The sequence below is a fragment of the Phalacrocorax carbo genome, chromosome 7 (assembly GCF_963921805.1).
Source record: "Phalacrocorax carbo chromosome 7, bPhaCar2.1, whole genome shotgun sequence".
Classification (NCBI taxonomy): domain Eukaryota; kingdom Metazoa; phylum Chordata; class Aves; order Suliformes; family Phalacrocoracidae; genus Phalacrocorax; species Phalacrocorax carbo.
Window position 1 is genome coordinate 12,126,767 of NC_087519.1, and position 25,064 is coordinate 12,151,830.

General features: G+C 39.1%; 2 protein-coding genes across 4 annotated transcripts; both read right to left on the reverse strand.

Annotated features, from left to right (window-relative positions):
- Positions 1-10,620: 10,620 nt before the first annotated feature.
- C7H15orf48 (chromosome 7 C15orf48 homolog) lies at positions 10,621-14,817 on the reverse strand. The gene is made up of 5 exons (XM_064456344.1): positions 14,680-14,817; positions 14,494-14,554; positions 14,113-14,201; positions 13,266-13,326; positions 10,621-12,641 (listed from the first exon to the last, which is right to left on the reverse strand). Exons 2-5 carry the CDS (start codon positions 14,533-14,535, stop codon positions 12,573-12,575), a joined length of 261 nt encoding a protein of 86 aa, XP_064312414.1. The 5' UTR covers positions 14,536-14,554; positions 14,680-14,817; the 3' UTR covers positions 10,621-12,572.
- Positions 14,818-16,568: 1,751 nt separating this feature from the next.
- On the reverse strand, positions 16,569-24,812 carry AFG2B (AFG2 AAA ATPase homolog B). 3 transcript variants are annotated; one of them, XM_064456345.1, is made up of 8 exons: positions 23,573-24,810; positions 22,322-22,507; positions 20,809-20,967; positions 20,117-20,326; positions 19,451-19,678; positions 18,500-18,604; positions 17,642-17,767; positions 16,569-16,973 (listed from the first exon to the last, which is right to left on the reverse strand). In XM_064456345.1, exons 1-8 carry the CDS (start codon positions 24,647-24,649, stop codon positions 16,821-16,823), a joined length of 2,244 nt encoding a protein of 747 aa, XP_064312415.1. In that variant the 5' UTR covers positions 24,650-24,810; the 3' UTR covers positions 16,569-16,820. The 3 variants fall into 3 exon arrangements, 2 of the variants coding, with proteins under 2 accessions (XP_064312415.1, XP_009510455.2); XM_009512160.2 differs by having other exon boundaries at positions 18,470-18,604; positions 23,573-24,809; XR_010373745.1 differs by lacking the exons at positions 16,569-16,973; positions 17,642-17,767 and adding an exon at positions 19,179-19,311 and having other exon boundaries at positions 18,516-18,604; positions 23,573-24,812.
- Between the last annotated feature and the right edge of the window lie 252 nt (positions 24,813-25,064).

The following is a 25,064-nucleotide window of genomic DNA, read 5'->3' on the forward strand; positions in this document are numbered from 1 at the left end:
AAAATCCTCTGCTTGAAACTAAAATGCATTTAGTTAATGGGATTTCTCTCTCACCAAGAGACTCATAAGATTCGAGCAAGCGTCCACAACTAGTGTTGCTGCTTCCCAGAGCTGTGCTGCACTACTTCTGCTGACTGAACAGTGAAAATCCTGTGAAAATTCTGTCACATCTAACAGTCTACGTTGGGAAGAGATTTTTCCTTTCTTAATCTGTGGTTGTCAACCATCCTTTTCTGAAGCATGGTTACAGCTTTGATGACAACCTACTCTTATGAGTCAATAAAACAGTTTTATACTGAGCAGACTGCAAACCCTTGCATCCCACTCCTCTATTCTGAAACATTCTTGGCCTAAGAAGAAAATGATAAGAAACCTATTTTATTACCGCATGTTTTCCTTGCTTAATTCTGTGAGGTGGGTTTTTTTTTTTTTATTATGTTGACGTTTAGTCCTTTCAATACCAGCAGCGTTTCTTTCTACACCAGCAGAATTACCATTTAAAATATTACCCCTGAATCTGGTCTTCAATTATTTTACTACTGTACATATCTGCTCTTTCTTGCAGAATCAGTCCCAATTGGCAGAATGACTAAGAAAAGCAGCAGGCTGGCATTTAGAAGTAGCTTTCTGACGTAAAACCAAAAAACCCAAAAGACACCCACCAACTAATGAGTAGTGAGTCTTCTGTTCAGGTATTTTGGCAGAATCTCTTGAGGATGCTGCACTGATGCTGCATAGGGCAGAGCTGTTGAGTATTATTTCTCTCTACAGACACTAAAAGAATACAATAAATTAAGGCTGTTGGGCAATTAAACATCATAAGTACTGCAATAGCTTTGTAGACTCCAATAAGCTAGTCCATTTTCAGATAAATTATTCCCTTGAGATCTCAAGGGGAGGGGATAGTCCACTGAAAATACCCAGCTCATTTCCCTCTATCCATTCAAACTGGCATCACCAAAATCTTTTTTCTTGCTGGTTGCTCAAAGCACATTCAGCTCTTCCAGGAGTTAGCACACCTAGCTCAAACATTATGTTTCATCAGCACTTTGCATTATGCCACTGCTCTCTGCTTCTCTCACTTTGTTTTCTTGCAATACTTTACCCTCTCCACAGCTCCACTAATAATGTCCACCTTGCACCCTGTGCACCTGCTGCTTACACGGTCACTAGGAGCTTCCCATGCAGCATGGGGTTTGAAATATAACCTGTAAAGCCTGTTGTACTCAAACACATGTTTGCCCAAAGTCAGTTTCCTCTTTGATAGCTAGATGAAAAAAATCTAGCCATGAAGTTGCTAAATCACAAGGAATACCTAATCTGAGAGCCTCTAGATTCTCTTTTTACCTTAAAACAAATAAAACACATGTCCCTCATCCTTAATCCCCTTTCCAGCCTCACCCCGTCCTCCCCCTCTTTGTAACAAATCATGCTGGGCACTGACCAACACTCTACTCTGCAGCTGGCAAATCCCCTTCTGTCTTCCTCATTCCATTTTCCAGGGGTGAATGCTCTGGGCAGGACCATACATGCTCTTCCATTCTGTGACATACCTGACACAACTTTGGAAGTTGCTAGAATAAATACTGATCCTTTCTGTTTACTGCTATCCAGCTCCCACAGCAATCTGCTCTTAGAATGCACATGTAGCTGCCTCCTATATTTACAGCTGTAAAATAATGATATTCAAATCAGTATTTTTACCTTTATCCCTATTTTCCTTTTCTCCATTGTGTTCTGCTTTTCTTCCTCAGTGTCACAGTTTGAAAACTGCCAGTGCTAAATGTACAAGACAAAATAACTTAATTGCTTTTATTACAGTTATGAAGCATTTACACCTTTCATGGTGTCAATTTCTGCAGAAAAAATAGGCCATTTCCTAAACACAAGAATAATTTAATCTATATGATGACTGCTTTATGATTTCCTTACTATTATACCTGGTGAAAAGAATTCCTTTTTCCAGGATTGTGACTAGCCAGTACACGAGGGCACACGAAAGCAGTTGTCTGTCCAGAGTGTGTTTCACATTAAACTCAGTACTGATACATACAAGGATTTTTGATTCAGCTGATGAATACACAAAAGCAGACAGATGGAAGCAGACAAAAAATTTCCTTTGTTTCAGGTGCATTAAAAGCACCCAAGTCCCTGCCCTCTTCCTATTTCTTTTTCCCAACACACAGAGAGACATTATCTAATAAGCCCCTAAATAGAGTGATGAGATGTAAACATATAAAAATAGCTACTTAATTCTAGTAACTGGCCTTTTAAAGTCAAATAAAATTTTTGAGAAAAACATCACAAACATTTTCATAGTTAAGATGACGCTACATATTTGAACCTAGCACACAATTACTCTTGATTTGCTGTAGATTTAATGTGTTCCTTTTTCCAAGTCCACTGTAAGAACAAGTCTGACACAAAATAGCACGGACAAATACTCTCTCCTCTGAGCTGCCAACCTTCAAGGCTTTTCCCGAGTTTACCAGAAGATGGTGCACTAGTCCTACCTTTAATAAAAAGAGTTGCATGCTGAATATAACTATTGATACCCTTCTATGTCAAAGGATTATATTGTGTCACAAATTTCAAAAATGTCTTATTAGTAAGTAAAACAAAAAGTCTTATTTTTTCCTAAGGACAACACAGGGGATTTAATTTTATCATGGGTGCAATAAGGAAAAGCACAAACCTAGCACAGATTTGCTCATCAGTTATGCAGAAGGACTTAAGATACTTCTTAAAGGCATATACATATATAATGTAAATATATAAGGTAATATATATATGTAATATATAAGGTAAATATAATGGAATACAATGCTCAAATGCCTCTCTCCAGTTCCAAGTATGTCATAAAAAATTATGAGTGGAAATTAGTTGTGGCTATGGGTATCTGAAATGTAATTAGAACAAATTATATACATTAATGAAAACACTATCAGTCATCATGCAAGCCCTTTGTTTCTATGAAAATAAGTATTGCTTCTCTGGGGTGCTGAATTAATGTTTCCAGGACAACGTATTCTTGCATTTGAAATATCCTTGACTGTCTCCTTTTTTATAAAGGATCTGATGTCACTTTCAATTAAAAAAAAACATACACTGAGGGAAGCAATTTTGTTTCAAAATAGGCAGATACAATTATAAATGTAGAATATCATTGTGTTTGCGCTGCTGCAATTGCTAGTATGATTTTTTTCTTCTAATCTAGTTGAACAGGCTTCACAGAGAGAAAATACAGATGACAGCGACTGAAGAACTTGGAACCACAACTTCCTTCCAGTAAACTCTCTTTCATTTCTTCAAGCTATTAAGCAATTCTGTATTTTCTAAGCTTCTGCAGAAGACACACACCTTCAACTGGAGACGGAAATTGCCCAACCAGTTACACATATTGGTCTCTTTCTGCTTAGATACTTGCTTTAAATATAACCTAGATGGAACAAATTATGATGGTTTTCAGGCAACCTAGCTGCTTGGACTTGCCGCAGAGCAAAGGTCAACTCATATAACAGAAAATCTAAAAGAAGGTAACATTTTGCATATCGTAAGTTAAAGGGCCATGTACAGCAAGCTATAAATGAAGGTATGTTTTAGATACGCTCACTTGTGGATAGCTATGCGGGATATTAGATTATGTTAGATCTATTAACTGTCTTTGTAAAGCAGCAATGAAAGCGGAATATTATTCTTCCACACTCAGACTTACTACATTTCATAGAACCATAGAATGTCCTGCATTGGAAGGGACCCACAAGGATCATTGAGTCCAACTCCTGTCTCTGCACAAGACAATACTGAAATTCACATCATGTGTCTGAGGGCATTGTCCAAGTGCTTCTTGAACATTGTCAGGCTTGGCGCTGTGACTACCCCCCTGGGGAACTCTAGAGGAAGGGTCAAGGGAAGAGGTGGTCCCTAATTTTAGCTGTCAGCTAGGAAGAAGCAGCTCACCAAGCAGGAGTAATAACAAAAGTAAATCCTACTGATAGGCTCAGCACCTTCTTCAGCTAAGTAAGGGTATTCATACTACAGTATTTTTTTTTTAAGGGTTCATACTTTGTTGGTGATACAAGGTGTGTTTGTGTACAGAAGAGGAAGGAGGGAAGAAAACAGATAAAGCCACATCACGTGGGTACTGCAGATAGCAACTGAAAAACATTAGACTCCATTACATTACCGTGCAGCCAACTATGGAGCATACTATCATTTCTAGACCAAATTGGGGTGGTCACAATGAAGCCAATACCAATTTTGTTTACAGACCACAGCATTAGTTGATCTGTAGTGTGGTTTAACTAGGATGTCTGATGACTGGTTTTACAGTAATTTTTCTCTTAAGCAAGGTATGTTTTATCTGTCTAGCCCACACCACACACATTCATTAATGATCCTAAGAAAAAAAAAGGAAAAAAAAAGATTGGAGTGTTGCCTCCATCTCCCTTCTTTGTTGCATTGCCATATTTTATCTGTTTAGTGAAGAAGAAAAAAGGCCAATAGGTAAAGAGGCTCTCTTAGCATTTGATTTTCATAACTCTGATTACACATTGCTTCAACAAATGCTCATCTCTAGCTACAGTAATATCCTTGAGCTTTAGTATTCCTTAATGAGGAATGCACATTACATCTGTGGTACAGCCAAACAGACAACTGTGAGGATTTCTGAAAACAGGTAAAAAAGTCAAACACTTTGGTTCTTCATTGAGTGAATTGATCTTTGACTTTGGTGACAATTTTGTTTATTTAAAGCACTCGCCCACAGAGGGTGTATACCTTTGTCCTTTACACCTATTAAGAAGTGATACACCCAACACGTACCTCAAACAGAAACTTCCGTATATCACCCTGTTTTGCATAGTACAAAAGCTTCCTCTTTGAACTAATACACATACAGGAACTTGAGAAAAGACCTGCCTGATTCTTATGTGTTTTTATTTTTCTTAAGAAGAGAATTTTTAAAACATACATACTAGAAGATATACACAACCCCTACAAGTTTTGTTATATTAATTCTATGCCTCCCTGAAATCAGTATAAAAACATTCCCAAAACTTCAAACTAATTTTCTCTTATGTCTACTTTGGACAACATGGGATTGTAACATTAAAATCATGGCTAAGAGTTTGGCAATGAGGTAAGGAACAGAACTGCAAGTCATTATGACTAGGATTTTGCTGTGTATTTCTGCTTTTGTGAATAAGGTTGATACAGCAGTCTGTTTTCTGACCATAGCATGTTTCATTCAAAGCACTTCACAAGAGGGAAAATAAACACAGTAAAGGCAGCATAATGCCAACATAATATTTAATAACTCTAGCAGTAATTAAAAAAAATACTCAGGCTTTACTGGATTATAAAAGAAGTTATACAGCAGGAGGGACAGATGCATCATTAAATGAAACATTTGTAGCAGCTTTAATACAAAAACAGCTTTCCCTTTGTTTTGATGTAGTGAATCAGTGATTTATTACAAGTAGATTACTTTGCTTTTCTTTGGCAAACTGATAAGATTTTCCTGTTACTACTAGGGATTACAAGTCATCTGGATTTTCTGCATTTACTTCCTTGTTTGTGCAGCAGCAGCAGCAGCAAATCTGGCAAAGGATGGTGTTTATTAGTTACCTACCTACTGCAAATACATTTATTTCAATTAAAGAAATTACACACAACAGGAAATCAAGAACGAAAACGTTTTGCTGAAGTTGAAATCTTAAGCACATTTATTTACACTTAAGTTTAAAAAAATTTGTGTGGCTTTCTGATCTCTCAGCTCATCTGTTAGCATCCCAGCTACCCCCATTTACCCTCTATACACCACACAATACTGTGTTGAAATAAAGTGAATCTGTTAATGCATCAGATTGACCCTATGTGAATTTTGCAATTAAAAATACACATATTTGCCAGCACTGAAACAGCAAGAAGAAGAAATCTAGCTTTTCACAAACATTGTGCTGTTAACAATCCGTGTAACAATCTAGTGGGGTGCTGAGGTGGGCGTCCTCACTTGCACCTAACAACACCCATCAGTCCTTTGAAAGATGTAGTATAGTTCTGTGCCAAAGGCTGATGAAGCACTCGAGCCCACACTCACTAGCAGTACACCTCTGGTCTACCAGAACAGATTGGTCTCATGCCAAATACAATACAAAAGAGTAAAATGATAGAAAGTGGCTTGAAAACTAGAGTTCTAGAGAACAGCTGTAACCATAAAGCAGGATGGCAGGCAGCTCTGCCTTGTGACTGCATCATTTAACATACATTCCTTTAGACAATGCTGACTGATCGCTACAGATCTCTGGTCCTCAGAGTCTATTTCTGGTGCTGTATCCTATTGACTTTTCCTTCCAGGGTCTGTAGATTCTGTTTGCCACCATCTGGTAACAACAGCCTCTGTGCAGAATTCCCACTCACTTCAGCAGGGAATTCTGTTTTAAAAATCAATTGCTGTAATAAAGTCCCAAGTTTTAGAGCTATCATCTCCTGCCCCTGCTTCAGCAACATTTGGGGTCAGTGAAGTCAGCAAGTCTGGCTGAGTGAGGGCTAAGTGAGCTTGAACTTAAAGAAATTATGTTGTCCAATTTACTCAAAAAGAAAGAGAAAATACACAAATTAAAAAAGCTGTTTCACAACTGTTGCCTGGAATGCCACAATCATGGTCTGCAAGGCTACAGAAATCCTGATGATTCATAGTGCTAGGACTGAAAACTGCCAGACCACTTCAAGTTTGGAGTTACAGAAGATGAACAAGTTTTTTTTTGTCATTTTCTTGTAAGGAAACAACTAAAGGCACCAAATCTCAGTAAGAGAACAGCTCTTACTCAAAACAAGAGATATATTGACAGAAGTGCGTAAGGAACAGTATCCCATAATATTATTACCCTTTATTTTTTTGCAGTAGCATAATTAAGGGATAGCTTTCAGTGGAATGGACCCTACGTAACAATATGATGTTAATATGTTAACAAATTTAAAGAAAAGCCACAAACGTTTTTAGGCGGGTCAATGCATGCTTATGTATATGAACTGAATTTCTTTTTTTAAAATTATTTTCAAAATGGAAAGACAACTCTTAAGTATTTACTGTTATTTATGCATATACGGAGAGTCTACAAACTTTGCTTAAAGAGTTTACAGGCTATGCATTCTTACTGTTATTAGTAAGGCTCTTGTTTTTTTAAAAATCACCCCTATGGTGCATTTATTACAACACCATCAGTGTAACTAAAGCAAAGCAGAGCAGGGGAGAGGGAAGATAAACATTACAAGCAGGGCCATTTTTTCTTAATTTCTGAGTTTAAACCACCAGCCTAATTATATTCTGATCTACTCATTTTACATGTGCAACTTTCTAGAACACAGTGCAGGTGTAATAATAAATAGTATTAACAGCAGAAATAAATTAGGCCAAGAAAATTTTAAGTTTTATTGATGTGTTTGTTTTGGTGGGTGAGACAGAGATTTAGCAAGAAGACATGTCAGTGAGGGAAAGAAGGAAGTTGTCTCACAGAGAACGGGAAGGAGGGTGTGAAAGAAAGTGAGTAATACCAGAATTTAGTATAGTCCAGATCAAAAGTTTCCAGTTGAAGAGACTGCTTGACAACTGGTAAAACTGGAAGCACATTTATCTGAATTATAACAGATGTGCACAAGCACTTTTTAAACCTTATAGAAACAAGGTCACAAAGATAACTAGATTTACCTTAAAAATACTGCATCGTGAAGTCTAAATTATGTATACAGAATACTTTTTAGGGAACGTTATGAATGCGATAAAATCTTGGCCAAGAGTAGCAGAAGTGGTATGAACACCCAGGACAGGCACACACCTGCAAGCTCAGTGTCAAGGCACAGCTGTGGCAGGAGGCCCAGCACCGCCAAGACTCTGGCTTTTGCTGTCCCTGGCTGCTATGCAACATGGCCACTTCACTGGGAGCCACAGACCGTACGCACCCAGGCCAGGACACCCGACTGACACACGCCCGAGACCACAGATGGGCGTTTTGAAGAGCAGGGGCCTGCTGCAACTGCAGAGTGTTCAGCACCTCCTGGATGGGAGGCCGATGGCCATGTCCCACAGTGCCTGTGTGATGCATTGGGCCAAATGTTGGAAGACTTAAATGAAGAGAAAGCCAAAACCAACACAAAACTTTTGTGCATGTTCCCACTGCTAACCAATTAGGGGTATTTGTTAAATTAATTTTCTGGGCCAGCAGCATCGGCCAGTACATGGCCTATATCCTGAAGTGCAGACAAAGTGTTTCTAGGATTCTAACTTGCTAACACAGCCCCACACCAGTTAAAGCTCTGTTATCCCCTAACACCTGAGTTACCATTTTCTTTCAACACCCTCTTTTGCCACACAGACGTATACTTTACTTTACATGCTCTGGAATGTCTAGGCAGCACAGCACCACAGGAAGGCAGTTCAACTCCTTTAACCACACACCTTGAAATCGGACATTGACACAAAACCGGGAGTGGGAGGTTTGTGTTGCTTGTACCTGTTTTTTTTGGCGAGAGAGAGGCCTTTTCCCAGCTGCAGTCATCAGTGCTGCTGAAGGCTCACAGGCTTTAGGCAGTCCCACAGGTGACCTGACAGCGATGCCCGGTGAGGCTTACCCTCCTCAGCTCCTGGGACATGACCGCCAGGCCTCTCAGTGGCGGTGAGGGGAAAAATGGAGGTGACGCATGAAGAATAGCCCCGCACCCACAGACAGCCTGGTGCCCCTCCGAAGAGGGGCAGGAAAGCAGGGCAGCTGCCTTGGTCTCCCTCACAGCCACGCACCCAGGGGCAGTAGGGTGTGGTGGGTAACAACAGCTGCTGGACAGCTTTTCACTCATGACTTAATTTGTCACAGGGCCCAGGCTCTCCGTGCTGTACGAGGGGCCCTTAGAGGGACTGCACATCCCTCATGAGCCCTGCAGAAGGACACTACATCCCTATTAACAGCTCTGGCCAGATCACACACATAACAAGGTTATCTAAAAGTAAAGGCTAATTAAACCAAGATCCTTTGGTCATTGGGTCAAGGTACAGTATTAATAGGGTTGGTATAGCCTCCTTGAAGTGCTTTCTATAGGTGTGTGATCTTTGATCAGGGTGAGGCACCACAGGATAAGGGCTCTTTGGACTAAGTGTCTGCTCATTCATTGGACTTCCTTTGAAGGGTGCAATTAGCAGGGATGGCCGTTTCATGATGGGAGATAGCTTTCAGCAAACAATCTGCCTGCTCTCTATTCACATCAGCACGTGAAGGTCAATAGTTACTTAGTTGGACTGTAACGCCGAGTCCACTTCCTCGCTAATGCTTTTTTATTTCCAGTTCAGTTATGCTTTTATGTGATCTCGTTATCTTGTGTGCTCCCCGTATGGCAGGGATGTGCTGTACAGCAAAGACTTTGGACAGCAAATTAAAACTGTGCTGAGTAGCACGGCCATGTTTGTTTAATCTGAAAGCTTTTTTGGGAAATGTCCAACACCAAACAGTGGCCAGATCCAGTGAATTGTCCCCATTACTCTTGTTTGTTTTCTATAGCTAGTCCTAGGGACAATAACCTGCACTGAGAGAGGTGACAATTGCAGGATGAACAATTTCTTTTAATGATTGTATCAGGCCCCTCTGTAAGTTACTATTTTCTACAGAAACCACACAGGCCAATGAAGTAACTAGATAGTATAGTACTATACTAATAGCATCTTCTGGTAGAGAAATGTGGGTTTTGTGGACATGAGACAGAAATGCTGACACTGGGGCCATCAAATACAAAGAAAGCCAAATGAAAAACTCAACACAACTCTTGGATATCCACAGACATTGTGTTGTTGTGTTTAAGGCCTTTAAGTACTATCATAATAACAAACATTAGTAATGAATTAATAATTGCATGTATACTGCAAAAGCAACTGTCTATTCTTCCAGAAAACTATTTACAAATAGACTACCTCAGTTATCAGCCATCTGCAGTTAGAAAAGCAGGACCATAAATTCTAATAATGCATTTCTAATGGTGATTAGAACCATTAAAAACATTTCTAATGGTTTCTAATCTATATTTGAAAATCTAAGAAGCCAGTGAACATTTTTAATTAAACATTTGTAATTAATATGAAAGTTGGAAGTGATATAGTTCCATGGAACTAGACAGGGTGAGCAAAGATAGCGATAGTGAAAAAAAACCAAACCAAAACCAAGAACAGAATGGAGTAGGAGACAACGGCCTCTAAATTGTCCACGGACTAAAAAGTCATGGGTTTACATAACATAGGAGATGGAGGTCTTATTGTTCTCACAAAAGTCAGCTCATAAAATCCAGCCAATTAAATCTTTACTGTCTTAACTCTGACGTTTGTAGAACAAGGAAACAATTTTTATGCTGCTTTACAGATTTGTGTTGCGTAGTTTTGCGGGAGAAGAGACAGTAATTGCTCTTGGTGTGCTCTACTTAAAAGAAAAAACCCTCAGCTCTGCAGGAGATGGTCTGAGAACACACAAAATTTTCTCAAGAACCTTAACACTCAATTATTTTGAAATGCAGAAAAATACTTTGATTTCTCACATTATGTGAAAATCCTCCCCACAAACCTATATTCAATAGCAGTTAACAAAGCAAGACATTCTATTACCTTTAATATTATGCTTCAGCACAGGATGAGAGAAGCAACAACCTGTGACTGATGGCAGTCACACAGCTTAATGCACTACTGGAAGACACCACTGAAAAGTAGTTAAGTACAAAAATCACATAAAAATGACTTACACTTATTTCTCCAAAGTTGACAAATATAGGTCATAGTATTTACAGATCATACAAGTGATTTACTGAAGAACAAACTCATCTAATACATGCATGAACTCAGAGCACAGCACTTTTTGTTTTGTTTGATACAGTCCAGTGAAAATATGGAAATACAGAGTAACTTACAGAAAATATTTAAAAATATTTCTCTACTACAAGGCTTATAACTTGTAGTCCTCTGAGCACTGGATTTTTGTGTTTATATGCTATCAAATCATCTTGTAATGGCATTCCTTAAAATGAAAGCTAAGAATGTATTCTGAAGTCTTGCAGTCCTTCTCGCTCTTAAACATAAATGGTGCTGAGTCATCCTTACTTGATAAACAAATATTAATGCTGAATCTACACACAGGTATTGGCAAAAGTAGCATTTCAACCTTTTTCCCTAACACTTCAACCTTTTTTTTCCTCAGCATCAATAAATCTGAAGAAAACATAAAGCTTCTGAAGCCAAGCTATGTTAAAATTCGGGAGACAGCTTTACTAAGTTTTGTCTTTCCTGCAGCAGAGTGACCTAAAGCAATTCACTATTTCTCACAGGGACTTTTTCCGATTAGCAGTTGTTTCACTTTTGCTTTCTTCCTCCCAGAAAGTAACATGTATTCTGAACATCCATTGTAAAAGAAACTGTATAATATATTGTGAAACTGCTTGGAAGAGGACACATACAGAACATATCCACAGAAGACTGTTCTACCATTGGATGCATATATTGCCTCATTAATTTCCTGCGGGTCTGCCCATCACGTTCTTTCCCTGGCCAACTCGTAAGAAAAACAAACAGATGCTTAAAGAGGAACTGTCTCTTTATAGAGTTATTCCTAATTTTAATCTGTTATTTTGTCTTTGTTAAAGCAGATGTCCCCAATAGCATGTATCTAGAAGTGTTTAAAAATATCATTAACCACAGAGTTCAAGTTTGCACATGAACTACCTTGCATGAAAAGAAGAAATTAATGTTATGTAATTAGTTTTGGATAAGTTTCCTAATTGTAGTAACTTTTTCTAAATTTAAACACAAACAATATTTAAATAAAACAGAAATCTCACTTCCAGTTCCCTTTTAGTTATGCTTAATTTTTATGTTCTAATCCTGCAGTCTCAAATATACCCTTCAATACCCTGTTGGACTCCTCAGTGGGTTAAGGTGAGCACATGTGTAAGTTTTAGTATTAGCAGTAGAACATTAGTTTTGACTTAAATTGTCATCACATGGAACATAGAAAATGAATGCAAGTATACTTTATGACCACATACGTTGCCATACAAAGACGTCCTCTGGCTACGATGACTATTTGGTCAGTATACAACATTGAAATAGAGTATACAGAGGGAGCAGACCAGGAATCCCAATTTAGAAGGGCTTTTGGGTAATCTCCATTTATGGAATTCACATGGAATGTTGTAAAAATTTAAAATGTTTTATTAAAAATATATAAAATTACAAAATTAATGTATTTTCAGGAAACACAAAATTCTACAAAAAGCATGAAGGCTTTTTCCATGTATAATTACCATCTGAATATTCAACATTTGACATCAAATGCCTACTGAAAATGAGTATTTGAGACAGATTTTTGGACTGTGTGGATGTTGTATGCCAACTTCTAAGGCAACATGAAACTCCTCATCCAGAGTCCAAAAAATGTAGGGAGACCCTAAAAATGTAGCAGAAGCATTTCCGCACACTGATTACAGTAGTCAAGTTTGTGCAGAAGTGATTCCACTAGATTCATAGGGTACCTTTTTGAGGCAACAGAAACTTGTCACTTCATAAGCTTTCTGACATTTTCCAGCTCTTCTATAGGTTTCCATTTCTGCTGGATTGTTAACAGCTGGAAGAAATTAAAAGGAAAATATGAAAGAAATTAGCAAAACCCCAGCAAGCATTTACTCCACTCCCACCCTTCCCCATATCATACATCAACTTATTGGTGAAGAAGGGTTTCTAGTACATTTACGTTTTCCTTTCAGAAGTAAGTAAAAATAGCAACTGATGACATATTTAATTATTTGCTGAACAAAACCACTTGGACATTAAATAAGTAATAATGCCAAATAATTTCTGTTTTTCCTTATCCAAGATGCTCTACTAAACTAAGATTCTTTTTTTATGTCAGGCTGCAGTACTCAAAACCATACTTAGTCAGTTTTGTAACTGAGGAACAAGGCAAGTGTAAATGGATGTTGGGGGGTGGGAACATCAACCAGAACAACCCTGTAAATTCAGGATCACACCTAGAATGTAATAGCTGAATTCCTATCATGAAGTAATACAGGGAAAATACTTTACATAAAGTAACGAATTAAGCAGTTAATTCCACTTTTAAATAGATGTATGTCAGCTTTACCTTTGTTTCCTTATTAATATTTTGCTAGTTTTACACATTTAAATGAAGTTATTAATTGTGTTGGAAATACATGATATTTGTACTGAGTATATTATTTGTACAAATTACCTTCTGAGGCTTGGTAGGATCGACAGTTTCCCATGGTTCTGGATTGCCACTCTTGTTAATGCTTTAAGAGAAGATCATGCAAAACAGGTACTATGTTTTAGGGTGTGATCTTGCACACATTTTTCTTACATGAGCAGTCTATCGTCAGCAGAACTATTCATGTAAGTAGTTCCCTGAAACGCAAGTCTACAGGTTTGTCCATTTTAAATTCTGGGTAGGAATCAATGATGGCATGCTTTATTTGCAGCTTCCAAAGCACCAAAAAAGCCAACATTGTTCAAGTATAGTGTGTTATCATAAGGGAAGCAAGCTGAAAAACCAAAACTGAATAAAGACATAGAGAAAAAGTACGGGGAGTCTTACGCTGACAGCTAAAATGCCTATTCCAATCACTTGAAATATAAAAATGCCTGAAAACTTAAAGCGTATAGGAAGTAGTTCTGATTATTAGCCAAGCCATTAAAATATTACCTTGTTGTTCATCTAAGTTCATGTTATCAAATGCTGTTCTTTCTATACAAGTCAATAGTCTGGTTGCAACATAACTGCATGTTGTCTACCTATTTGATTATTTGAAATTCTTCATAAGACCATTTAAAACCTATTACACCTAAAGCAAAGAAAAAAAAATAATCTATTAAATAAAAAGTTAGGAAATCATTTGGACTATGCTCCAAATTAATTAATTTCTTCGGTATTTACAATCTGTTAATACCTTAGTAATTGCTAGCAGTCTGGAACATCCACATGGATATATTTTTTTTTTTGGTACAAAACATGACGGTCAAATACCTCTGTTGAACAAAGAAGGTTATGGAAAACTCCAAGCAATAAGTATTTTGCTTACATCACATCGGATTTGCCGAATAGGGAATAGGCAGAAAAAGAGAGCGCCCCAACTGCTGCAAAGGACACTACTCCAACCAGGGGAATGAGCTGAAAGACATAAAATGGAGAAAAAGAGTTTAAGATCTGGCATCCTGGCTACAGAGCCACGAACAGGGGGCTGAGAGTTACAAGGAATTAAGACTTGATTACTTGTTAAGGTGTATTACCTCTAGGTTACTATTTACACCACCTCACTTCCAATGCATGAACGTCAACTTACACGCATCCCTTGCTACCACCACCTCCTCTATAGGGTGCCCGTTATTAGACAGCAGCCCCCGTGCACCTGCGTGAGCCATGACGGGGGTTATCGCAGAACCAGCGCCTCTGGCAAACTTACCTCTTTTTTTGCCTTTAGTATCTGGAAGAAGCTCGTGTTCATCCTCGCTGCGGCTGCGGACCTGGAACAAACGATTCCCCGTTATCCCGGGACCCCTCGGCTGCGCGAACCCCGCCTGCCCAGGCTGCGGGAGCGGGCTTGGCCGCCGGCCTCGGGAGGGAGGACGGGCAGGCACGATGCCCTTACCTGGCAGGGCGGAGAAAGACCGGCAGCGCTGCCGAAGGGCACCAGCGCCGGGGCAGGCTACTCTCGCCTTATATGCGCTCCGCAACGCCCCTAAAGGCTGACTCTGCCCCGAGCCCAGGTAGGCGGGACGGCGGCCCGCCGGCGGGGCGCGCAGGGTAGCGCGGTGAGGGCAGCGCGGGGCTGGCAGGAGGGGGGGCAGGGCGGTGAGGGTGACACCTGGCGGCCGGCGCGGGGAGCCGCCCGCGCGCCAGCAGCGCCGCCCTGCGGCCCGCACCGAGGCGTTCGGGCCCTGCAAGGGGCTGCCTGCAGGCAGCCGGGGTTGCAGGGTGCGCTCTTCCCACAAATCCTGCTCTCTCGGTTACTGCATTCCTCAGGCCTTGCTGCTCCGTCTCCCCGTTCGTCCCTTTTCTCCAGCCAGCTGCCTGAACAGTGTATCCAGGCAAATGCACAGGCACGGCCTTGGCCGGCCTCTGTTCAGAGCACAGAGTGACCAGAACAGGAGCCCGATTTCACTCTGTCCTCTTTTGCTGCAACAAAAGCTTAACCCTGGCCCAGGTTCCCACCACTCTACTGTGTTACACAGCTCCCATCACATCCCAACAGCCCTGTGTGAGAAAAGCTCTGAGTAGGGGCAGGCTGGAGGTGCCAGCAGGCTCTGCCCGTAATGCATTTCTCCCTTTCCTTCTTGCCCACTGGAAAGCAGTGAGAGAGGTGTTACCTTTGCTGCATGCTCTGCTGGCTCCCTGTAGCAAGGAGAGGACATGACAGGGAACCATTAGCTCTGTTGGTCCTTCTAGGGAGCAAGTATAAAAATTAAGCAGCAGCATCTTTGAAATGAAGGAGCTGACAGCATTTTGCTGTCCTAACACCTTTCAGGCCTGGCAATTCTAAAGCAGCACTCTCAAACACTGGTAAGCAAGACAGAGTTACTTTGAAGGTTTTCGTACTTTATCTCCAGCACTGCTAAGAAACCTTTGGGTGTTTTGGAAATTCAGTGGCACTGGCCTACTTGTTGCCAGCAATAAAATAGCAGGATGGTGCTTCCTTAGGAAATAGTGATCAAAGCCACCAAGCTGTAGGACAGGCATTTCTATCTGAACCCTTTCCTAAGTTACAACAGTTTCTACTACTGCCCTTTGCCTTCTGCAGTCACTAACTGCTTTGGAACCTCCTTCTGTGATCCATTTCACTGTCACCTGCACTGCTGTGCAGTCCCTAGTGCCCCTGTAATGAGAAAGAAATATTTGCTAATGGGTTTATAATTTAAGAACCTCAGCTCAAATAAGAGACTATCTATGACTGAAATATTCCACTTTCACAAGCATTTTCATGGGGAAAAGGAGAAAATAATGATAAAATTCCTACCCTGGTAAGTTAAAATACACACTTATATACATGTAATAACAATTTCCTTTGCTATATCTGTTTTAGATGACCTACAAAAATATATTGGCAAAGAACAGTTGGGTGGGGAAAAGAATTCTGCAGAAACTGTTATAAAGCAAACTCCCTCTCTAAAGAAAAAAGTTTGAATTGATTACAGACTTACTTAGTATCTGCTTACTCAACCCAAATGGTAGATCAATAGCGGATCTAAAATTATTCCAAAAGAACCAGACTCCCAAACTTACAACAGGGTGTTAACCTTTTCGCTGCCACTATATTTTGGAATTTGCTTCTAAGAAAGCAAGCCTGTAGATATGCACATATAAAACACCTTACATTTTAAATAAGAGGAAGCATGTCCCATGCTATATAATATTCTGAAACCTTTTCTATTCTTTAAATATTCAGTGTCCTCTGGAGACTTTACAACACATTTTCAATTAAACAGTCTTACGTTTAAACAGTGTTTGTACCAAAAACTAGGAAATCTACAGTAACACTACGCTGTTCCACAGTGCTTTATTGAAGTATCTGAATTACTTATTTCATCAGATGGAAAATAGCCAAAGCAAACAAGGTTTTAATTTATTCTTCATTATAGAGATCACAGATTTTTCACAAGTGAGATTTTACTGTATTCCATACAAACAGAAAACTACAGTAAGTACAGTATTAAAAAGCAGGAGAGATTTAAGACATTGCAAAGTCTTTCTAATATATTTAAAAATACCTAGGCCACATCACTCCTTTTTGATTCAAGATGCTAATTCTTGTTTATAAAATTTTTCATAAAATTCCAAGTCTTTTATGTTTAAGGATGGTTTTACAGTCCTCAATGATTTTACAAAATGCTCATGTTTTACTGTAGTTGCTTCAAGCCCATTCTCTTGCAATGCCAACAAAGCAGCCTTTAAAAGAAAAAGAAAACAGAAACAAGTTGAAGTGCTTCTCATGTTCTAAGTTGCAAAGGAGTTACTGTAAGCATTCTAAAATATTTTGCATTAGATCAAATGTTAGGTAAAGCAGTCAAAAACAGCACTAGAGTATGATTTATGGTTATTTAACAATAGATAAACATAAAATAAAATTACTATAACTTTTTAATTCACGTTTTGTTTGGATTAGACAATATATACTTGATTACTTATATTTTTTGATTTTCTTCCCACTCTTCTTTAATATAACTTATCTCAAATACTTATGGACTTATTTTTTTCCTCTCTAGGCTTGACAGTACATGCTGATTGCCCTAAAAATGAAGTTGCTTGCAGTACACAGAGCACAATTCCTCTAGGTGTGAGCTTGGTTTAGAAAGGGCCATGTGAACTAAAGGGTAGGACAGTTCATTAACTTCTAGTAAATTATCACAGAAAGCCTTTATTCTTATTTAGCTTTTTTATTTAAGGAATGAACCATCGCTCTGTTCTTCTTTTACTCATTCTCTTTATATTTTAATTACAAAATGAAAGAATCCAGATTGAAGGTGGCTTGGTAACATCTCTAAGTTAGCTCTCTTTTTTTATTCAAAAGTTTCACTTACAGTTCATTTCACAGATTAACTACGAATATTTCTTACCTCCTTGCACAGATTTTCAACATCAGCTCCAGAGAAGAGGTCTGTTAGGACTGCCACATCTTGTAATGACACATCAGTATCCAACGGAATTCTTTCTGTGCAGATTTTCAAAATGGAAAGCCTTCCCTGTATGTTGGTGCATATTATAAAAGAAAAAAACCCCCAAACAAACCAATAATTAATCCTTCTCCAAAGCAGTGCCAAATTTGAAATTAGAACTAAGGAAAATCCAGAAGAGTACCAAATCCAAAGCTAAATGGTTTTGGTAGAAGAGTGAATAAAATGCTATTAATGGAGATAACCATAAGGTAAGTATTATCTCATGTATTGAAGTCTGTTATTCAGTTATTCATTACTTCATGAAAACACAGTATTTTAAACTGAAGAGTCAATATTTGGCCAGCTTTGGGTCTCTTTTTTGTTTGGTGGTGGTGGGGATCGTGGTGGTGGGGTGGAAGCTCAGGACAAGTAGCTGCGCTACCCTTGGGAACAGGGCACAAGAATGATTTGAAGCAGGGACAGACAACTTGTTATGGTACTTCCTCAACTGCAGCTTGACTTTTTTTAAAATGCAGATTTATTCCGAATTTTCTATATGGAATAGTATAACTACATTAGTTAAAATGTTACTAGTGTTTAAATTACAAATGTAATTATTCTCTTTTAAACTACTTCATTGTACCTTGAGTTTGGTGACAGATCTTCAGTGAATCATCCATCAATTGTTAAATATATTACAGCAATATGCACCCTTTGCTCTTAAAGTAAGGTATGCTGGCAATTACTATTTTTCCATTTAAAGCCATGTATGGATTTGTAATACATCACCTTCAGATCTGGAGGTGGAATATAGATCACCTTGTCTAGCCTTCCAGGACGCAATAAGGCATCATCCAACATATCTGGTCTATTTGTCGCAGCAACTACTATGAAATCTTTGTCCAAAGTTTCCTGAAACTCCAGCTGAGTAAGAGATTATATAAACATATTAGTGGAACATGGCTAAGACAGATATTATCTAAAGACATTAGTTTGCTACTGAGAAAAGGGAAAGGTGATGTATGTAATGTAGTTATTTTCCTTTCAATATTAATTTTATTTTTCTTGAGGTAAAAAATGACTTGGTGCAGGCCAGATTACATGACAAGAAAGATAGTAACCATCTACCTTGACTGTAAATACAGACTTCTCTTTGGCCAGACTGTAACAATGACCTTTTATATCCAGAAGTTCAGTATCTGAATTCTGAACCCAATTCTGAAATTGGGTTCTTCAATTTTCCCCCAGAAAGTATCATAATACAAGGGAAGAAATTTAAGTACAGAAAAACTAAATATTAAATGTTGTGAACAATTCACTGAAAAGTCCAGTTGCATCTCTTTGTTTAAATAAGTAACTGTTCATAACTGTACTGGTTTCATATAAAGTATGTATGAGAAAGCACTGCAAATGAAGGAGGGGAAACGCTTATAAAAAGTAAGTTCAGGAAGGAATATGTATATTAATAAAAATATCACAATTAGTCTAAAAAAATTACCTTAGTGTCAAGCAAGACGATTTTTGTAACAGAAGATGAACAGTGACTAGTAAAGCCTGTGTGGGTATTTTGTTCAAACAAACTACATCTCACTGAGGAACAGCATATGTAAACAGTATTTTCTGGTATTTTTCTGAAAACTAGAAATTATGACAGAGTAGAAGAGCATCTCGCATATTTTAAAGCTTGAGGATTTTAAGTTTAGCAAGTGTGAATGCCAGCAACTGGACAGCATTTTCATTACTCCTGTGTAGAAAAGGGAACATAAATACCTTTCTTTCCTTGTCACTTTGTTCTTGACATTGACCTTCAAGCTGTAGTTTGCTTCCTCTTCTTTCTGTGACTTTCAGCCCAATACCATCCAACTCATTGAGAAGAACAGAAAGAACACGCTCTGAGACACCATGGCCAGTTTTGCAGTGTGACCGAGATCCCAAGATAGAATCAATCTCATCTAGGAATATTATTGCTGGAGTACTTGCTCTTGCTTGGTGAAAAACCTGTTTGTTGGGGGTTTTTTTGTTTTAGTATTAATAAAGTAAAACATTAATGCATACATTCTATCAGGTAAGGTGACAGAACTTACATGGACTTCGTAATTTACTTACTTTTAAAGATACATTTGTAAAAGATACATTTGTAAAAGATTCACAAGAGCTGTTCTGGCTCATATTTACCATTGGCACATTCTGCCTCTCATTTAAATTCTTAAATGAACTGAAAACAAAATGGTAGAAATACGTTCAAAGTTTAAAACAGGTATCATTTTAGGACTAGATTCTCAGTTTATATAAATGTGAATCTGCAAGCCATTTCTATTTAATAATCAGATGAGAGCTTTAACTACTGTCTATTCGATAACAAAATTTAGGCCTTGCTAATACTTTACAAAACTCAAGCAATAAGATTATAGACCTTACACAAATTAAAAACTGTACCTGAGACAGAATCTTCTCTGAATCTCCAACATAAGGTGAGAAAAGGTCAGCACCACTTACAGAGAGAAAGGAACAGTGACAACTTGTGGCCACAGCCTTCACCAGTGTGGTTTTGGCACACCCTGATGGCCCATAGAGAAGAATACCCTTTGGATGTGACAGGCCCATCCTAGCAAACGCCTGAGGATATTTCATAGGCCACTCAATACTCTGTCAATACATAAAAAAAGGGATGAAATTCTTAGTACAGAAAGTAGGGTTCATATGTGCTCAGCAATTTTATTGATTGCCTTATTTCCTCTCCTTGGTACAAATATTAATTTGAAATCAGAGAACACTAATTTGGTCTTCCTTCATATAATAGCCACCTTCTTAAAGTTTCCTCTCAGTCTCTAACAGAACAAAAGGCAATCTGAGAGATGCTATCTCTGGCTACAAATTCAGGAATGGACAAATAATCTGGCTGCAAATTAAGTGTTTTTCAGCTACTGGAAAACATGCTAATTTTCCCATTATATTACACTTGGTGGTGATATCTTGTGACTAGAAGATTTCTAACTCGCGAACACTGTAATAACTTAATTTAGCACAATTTGCACGAAAATTAGTTTCTATAATGTAGCATACAGAATACCTTGGAGGATATGGTTATTAGAAACTAGCTGTTTATCTAAATTTATTTTAGATGTTACCTGCTTTAACTTTAATTTCACATCTTCAAGCCCACCAATTTCCTCCCAGGTGACAGGTTTACACTCTGTTAGTCCAATTGCACTTCGAAAAGAGGATGGTTGAATTTTTTTAAAAGCTTCTTGGAAATCTGCAATGTTAATCACTGTTTCAGTTGAATCCTGGAGAAACCCAGATAAAGCATATTAACTATATTTTTATAAAATAACTTCTAATGCTGCATTAATATGCAAAACATTTCAGAAAAGGCCAAGGCAACTAATAAAGAAGCAAATTCCTGCCCTAACAAGCTTAAGCACTGTAGACACAAAGATGTAGCACAAAGAATATAATGCTTAGTGGCAAGTTCTTCTACAGGAAAAAACAATTTTAACAGAAATTAATGTTTAAGAGAACACTATTTTTTCCCCTAAATTATATCTCCATTACACAGTGATTTGCTAAATTAAATGGTTGCTAGTTTCAGGATTACTACACACCAATTCCTAGATTATCCTGATTATAGTTAAAAATTCATTCTAACATTAATTTTCACCACATACTAGAGAAAGTAAGATACTTCACCTCAAATAAGCTAGACAATATAATTATTAAACTACAGATGCAGTAACAGAACTAAGATGAATTTTACAAAGGAGCTTGCAGTTCTCAAGGCCAATAGGCCATCTACTTATCCATTATTTTAATTTGTCCACCTTTTTCTTTCTGGGATACCATGCTCAAAATATTTTTAAAATTATTTTCAATATTTTAAGATATCTGGAGGAGATGGAAGTTGTAGAGATATGATGTTCTCTTCCTTCTACCCCTGAGCGAAGATGGAGGGTTCTGCCATTCTCTGTAGATGCTCTGACTCTGGAAGTATTGCAGATCTGGCTTTAAACTTCTGCTCAGCATTCCAGATGAAAAACCACAGCAAACACATACCTCACAAATCTTGTAAAAGTTATAATAGATAGAAAGAATATTAAGAAACAGCAATCCTCTAATTCCATACCTATAATATCTACGAAGTTAAATTTCTGCACACTGGGCCATTTTATACCTTGTGACTGTAACAATGTTACATCCAGCCATACAACCCAAACAATAATAGTTATTATCACTAGCAGTTATATATTTATGTGTCAATCTAAACTTTAATTTGCAGTTATTATTAACAAGTAGAATTCTAAATCGCTGATAGCTTCAAAAGAGAACACTTTGGTGGATATTCTAGTTTAATTTGCCAAAAGAGCCTGAGATCTCTGCTTTGCAAAATCCTAAAAAGATAAGGATGAGGAAAAAGACTTCTGCAAAGCTTTTCATCCAGAAAGGAGAAAACAGTCTTTTCAGGTGAGAACTGGAAGGACTAGCAAAATGGTGTATTTATGTTTATAACACACTTGGTGTTTTTCAGTATTTTAGTTTGTGAGTTCTTCAACTTGTTGAGCTTTTCAAGTAAAGCCGAGTATTCATGAGGAAAGGGTGGTACATATTATTAACAACATTATCTTGACTAATTTGCAACCATACCAAAGAGCTGTGGAACACAGCCTGCATAGCAGCTTCTCTGCAGAGTGCTGTAAGGTCAGCTCCAACATACCCAGTTGTCATTTCTGCCAGTTTAACCAAATCAATGTCTGTAGAAATAGGCATACTAGATGTAAGCAACTGCAGGATAGATCTTCTTTGCGTAAGTGTTGGTGTCCCAATAATCACCTAAACCAAATATAATAAACAAAAATTTCAAGTACATATTTGGCTATATTTCTCTTATTCTATAAACCTAGGCAAGCAAGTTTGTCCCTGCTTTATTCTGCTTACTGAAGATTTTTACATACTTACACTGCAACTGAAGAATTTTACAAGAAACTTAGCAGTAGCACTATACAAATGATGTATTTAAAATAACCTTTATGTACACTAACTTTCCAGTGAACAGTGTTTTCATAAACAGTTGTTCATAAGACACTGTCAGCTATTGTCCATCAAGTCTTATTTTAAGGTAATTTCAACATAAGACTTAACACTGGAATAATAATTTCCTTGCATCAGAAGGGCTGAATTAGATTAATTTGAAAGAAAAAAAAATCAATTAGATAAACATTAATACATTATTAAAAACCTGGTAAAATACTGCCATAAAATATATCTCAATAATCTATAAAACCTGGAAAATAACACAATTTATAACTTAAATAGTAATTATAGTAATAATAGTAATTATAATATAAATTATAACCAGCAAAAAAACCAATACAAGCAAAAGCATTGTGCATTACAAAACTGCATGTGTTCTTTCTTCTTTTGACCACTAGTTTAGCGTAAGTTTTCCAGAGTCGACCTAGCCTCTGTTACTAACATCTGAACAGAATTTTTGACGCACCAGGTTACTAGCTCTCTGTCACAATGAACTGTTAAGGAGAGATGCGCAAATCTCCAATTTGGCATTTAAATGAGAAAAATCTAAGTCTGTAATGCTAAGCATCTGTAAGCAAATGAAAACCTTCAAGAACAGGTCCATGTCTTTATGATAAAGAAGCATAAAGGCTCCTCCATCTGCAAGTATTTGGAGCAGTCAGTTCCCTGGGTAAGATGTGCTTCCTACCTTACCCAAGCTGCAGTGATTGAAAGAAAGAAACAAGACACACATTTCAAGCCCGCAGAATCCCAATATTAAACATGACTAGTAGACATTTAAAAATAAAAATTACTTTAATAACTGCCCCCTGCTCCACCACAAGGAAAGAAAAAAAGAGTATATTAATAACAGGGTTTACCTACCTCTCTGTCAAACCTGCCAGGTCTTCTCAGTGCAGGGTCTAAGGCATCAGGCCTGTTCGTTGCTGCCATAACGACCATCTTGCCCTCACTGCCTACACCATCCAGTAGCGTGAGCAACTGAGCAACAACACGATATTCAGGAGCACTGTTTGAACTTCCTCGCTTTGGGCATAGAGAGTCAACTTCATCAATAAAGAGAATGGTTGGGCCTTCATGTGACATTTCTCTTCCCTTTTCAAAGACTCTTCGCAAATTCTCTTCACTTTCTCCTGGTCTGGAGCCATAGAGGGCTGGGCCACTGATGCAAAACAGATATGCACCCACCTCTTTTGCTACGACCGTTACCAGAAGACTTTTCCCTACACCTGGGGGGCCTATTAATAGCACCCCATTGGGGACAGACAGCCCTAGCTTCTTAAAAGTTTTTGGGAAGCGGAAAGGCAGGTCAACCACTTCTTTCAAAGACTTTCTTGCATCATCTAGTCCTGCAATTGACATTTTTACTGTGTCTTCTGATAAATGTCTGTACCATTCAAAAGTGGCCACCTCCTTAATTTTTATGCTTGTTTGGGGGGTTATCAGTCCAGCTTCATCCGTCAAAGGGTCTACAGACAGTATTTCAATATGCACCACGGGACTTTTGAGATTTGGGGGAACAGTAACAACGTAATGAAGTGAAACATAAACATTTCTCAGCAGTTCTCTGATCATCTCCTGCAACACTGCGCTGGGAGTCGACTTTTTCAGTGCAGAGCTCTCAAGGACCACTTTCACAGTCGCCTTTTTCAACCGACGGTACGCCAAAAGCTGCAGCTGGCCGACACCCAGCATGAGGCCCTTCAGGTCGCTGGCGCTTACACCCGCGGTTCTGCAGCTCAGATCGACCTGCAGGTAGCCGTCCGCCAAGTCGTGCCTGGGCCACGCCGTGCACAAACAGCAGCCGGTGGGCAGAGAGACCCTCAGCGGGGCGCCGATCCTGACTCCCAGGAGGGAGAGGGTGACAGGGCCTAACCTGCACCTCTGGGTGCCCTCGTCTCCCGGGTCGGCGAGGAGCAGCTTTAAGGCTGCCGCTTCCATCGCGGACTCGCGCGGCGTGCCCGCCACGAGAGAGAGGAACAGCTCCGCTGCGCTGCGCGGCCCGGCCCGGCTCCTCACTCACCTCGCCCCGCCCGCGCCGGGCTCGAGCCGCGGCCGCGCTGCCCGCCCCGCGCACGCGCCACGGCGGAGCACGCGCGCGGGGACGGAGAGCGGGAGGACGGGACACCGCCTCCCCTCATGCCCCCGCCTCAGCCGCCGCTGAGGGCGTGGCTTGGCGAACCACGGTGTAAGGAAAGCGCAGTCCCCTGCTGAGGAGCTGCCCGTCCTCAACAGCTCCCTCGGCTCCTCTCGTCCTCGTTCCCACTCGGCTTGTTCTCTACGGAGCTGGTCTCGGCGGGGCTCGCTCGCCTCTCTCATTTCGTCTCCTCGGCACTTCCCGCTTGTTGGGTTGGGG

Excerpts from the sequence above, each read along its gene's own strand:
- C7H15orf48 (XM_064456344.1), bottom strand. The coding sequence starts at position 14,535 with ATGAACACGAGCTTCTTCCAGATACTAAAGGCAAAAAAAGAG. Across the intron at positions 14,202-14,493 it reads TACTAAAGGCAAAAAAAGAG|CTCATTCCCCTGGTTGGAGT; the intron begins GTAAGTTTGCCA and ends TATGTCTTTCAG. Across the intron at positions 12,642-13,265 it reads ATCCTACCAAGCCTCAGAAG|CTGTTAACAATCCAGCAGAA; the intron begins GTAATTTGTACA and ends AATTTCTTCCAG.
- AFG2B (XM_009512160.2), bottom strand. The coding sequence starts at position 24,649 with ATGGAAGCGGCAGCCTTAAAGCTGCTCCTCGCCGACCCGGGAGACGAG. Across the intron at positions 20,327-20,808 it reads TGAAATTAAAGTTAAAGCAG|AGTATTGAGTGGCCTATGAA; the intron begins GTAACATCTAAA and ends ATGTATTGACAG. Across the intron at positions 18,605-19,450 it reads AAAGTGACAAGGAAAGAAAG|CTGGAGTTTCAGGAAACTTT; the intron begins GTATTTATGTTC and ends TCTCTTACTCAG.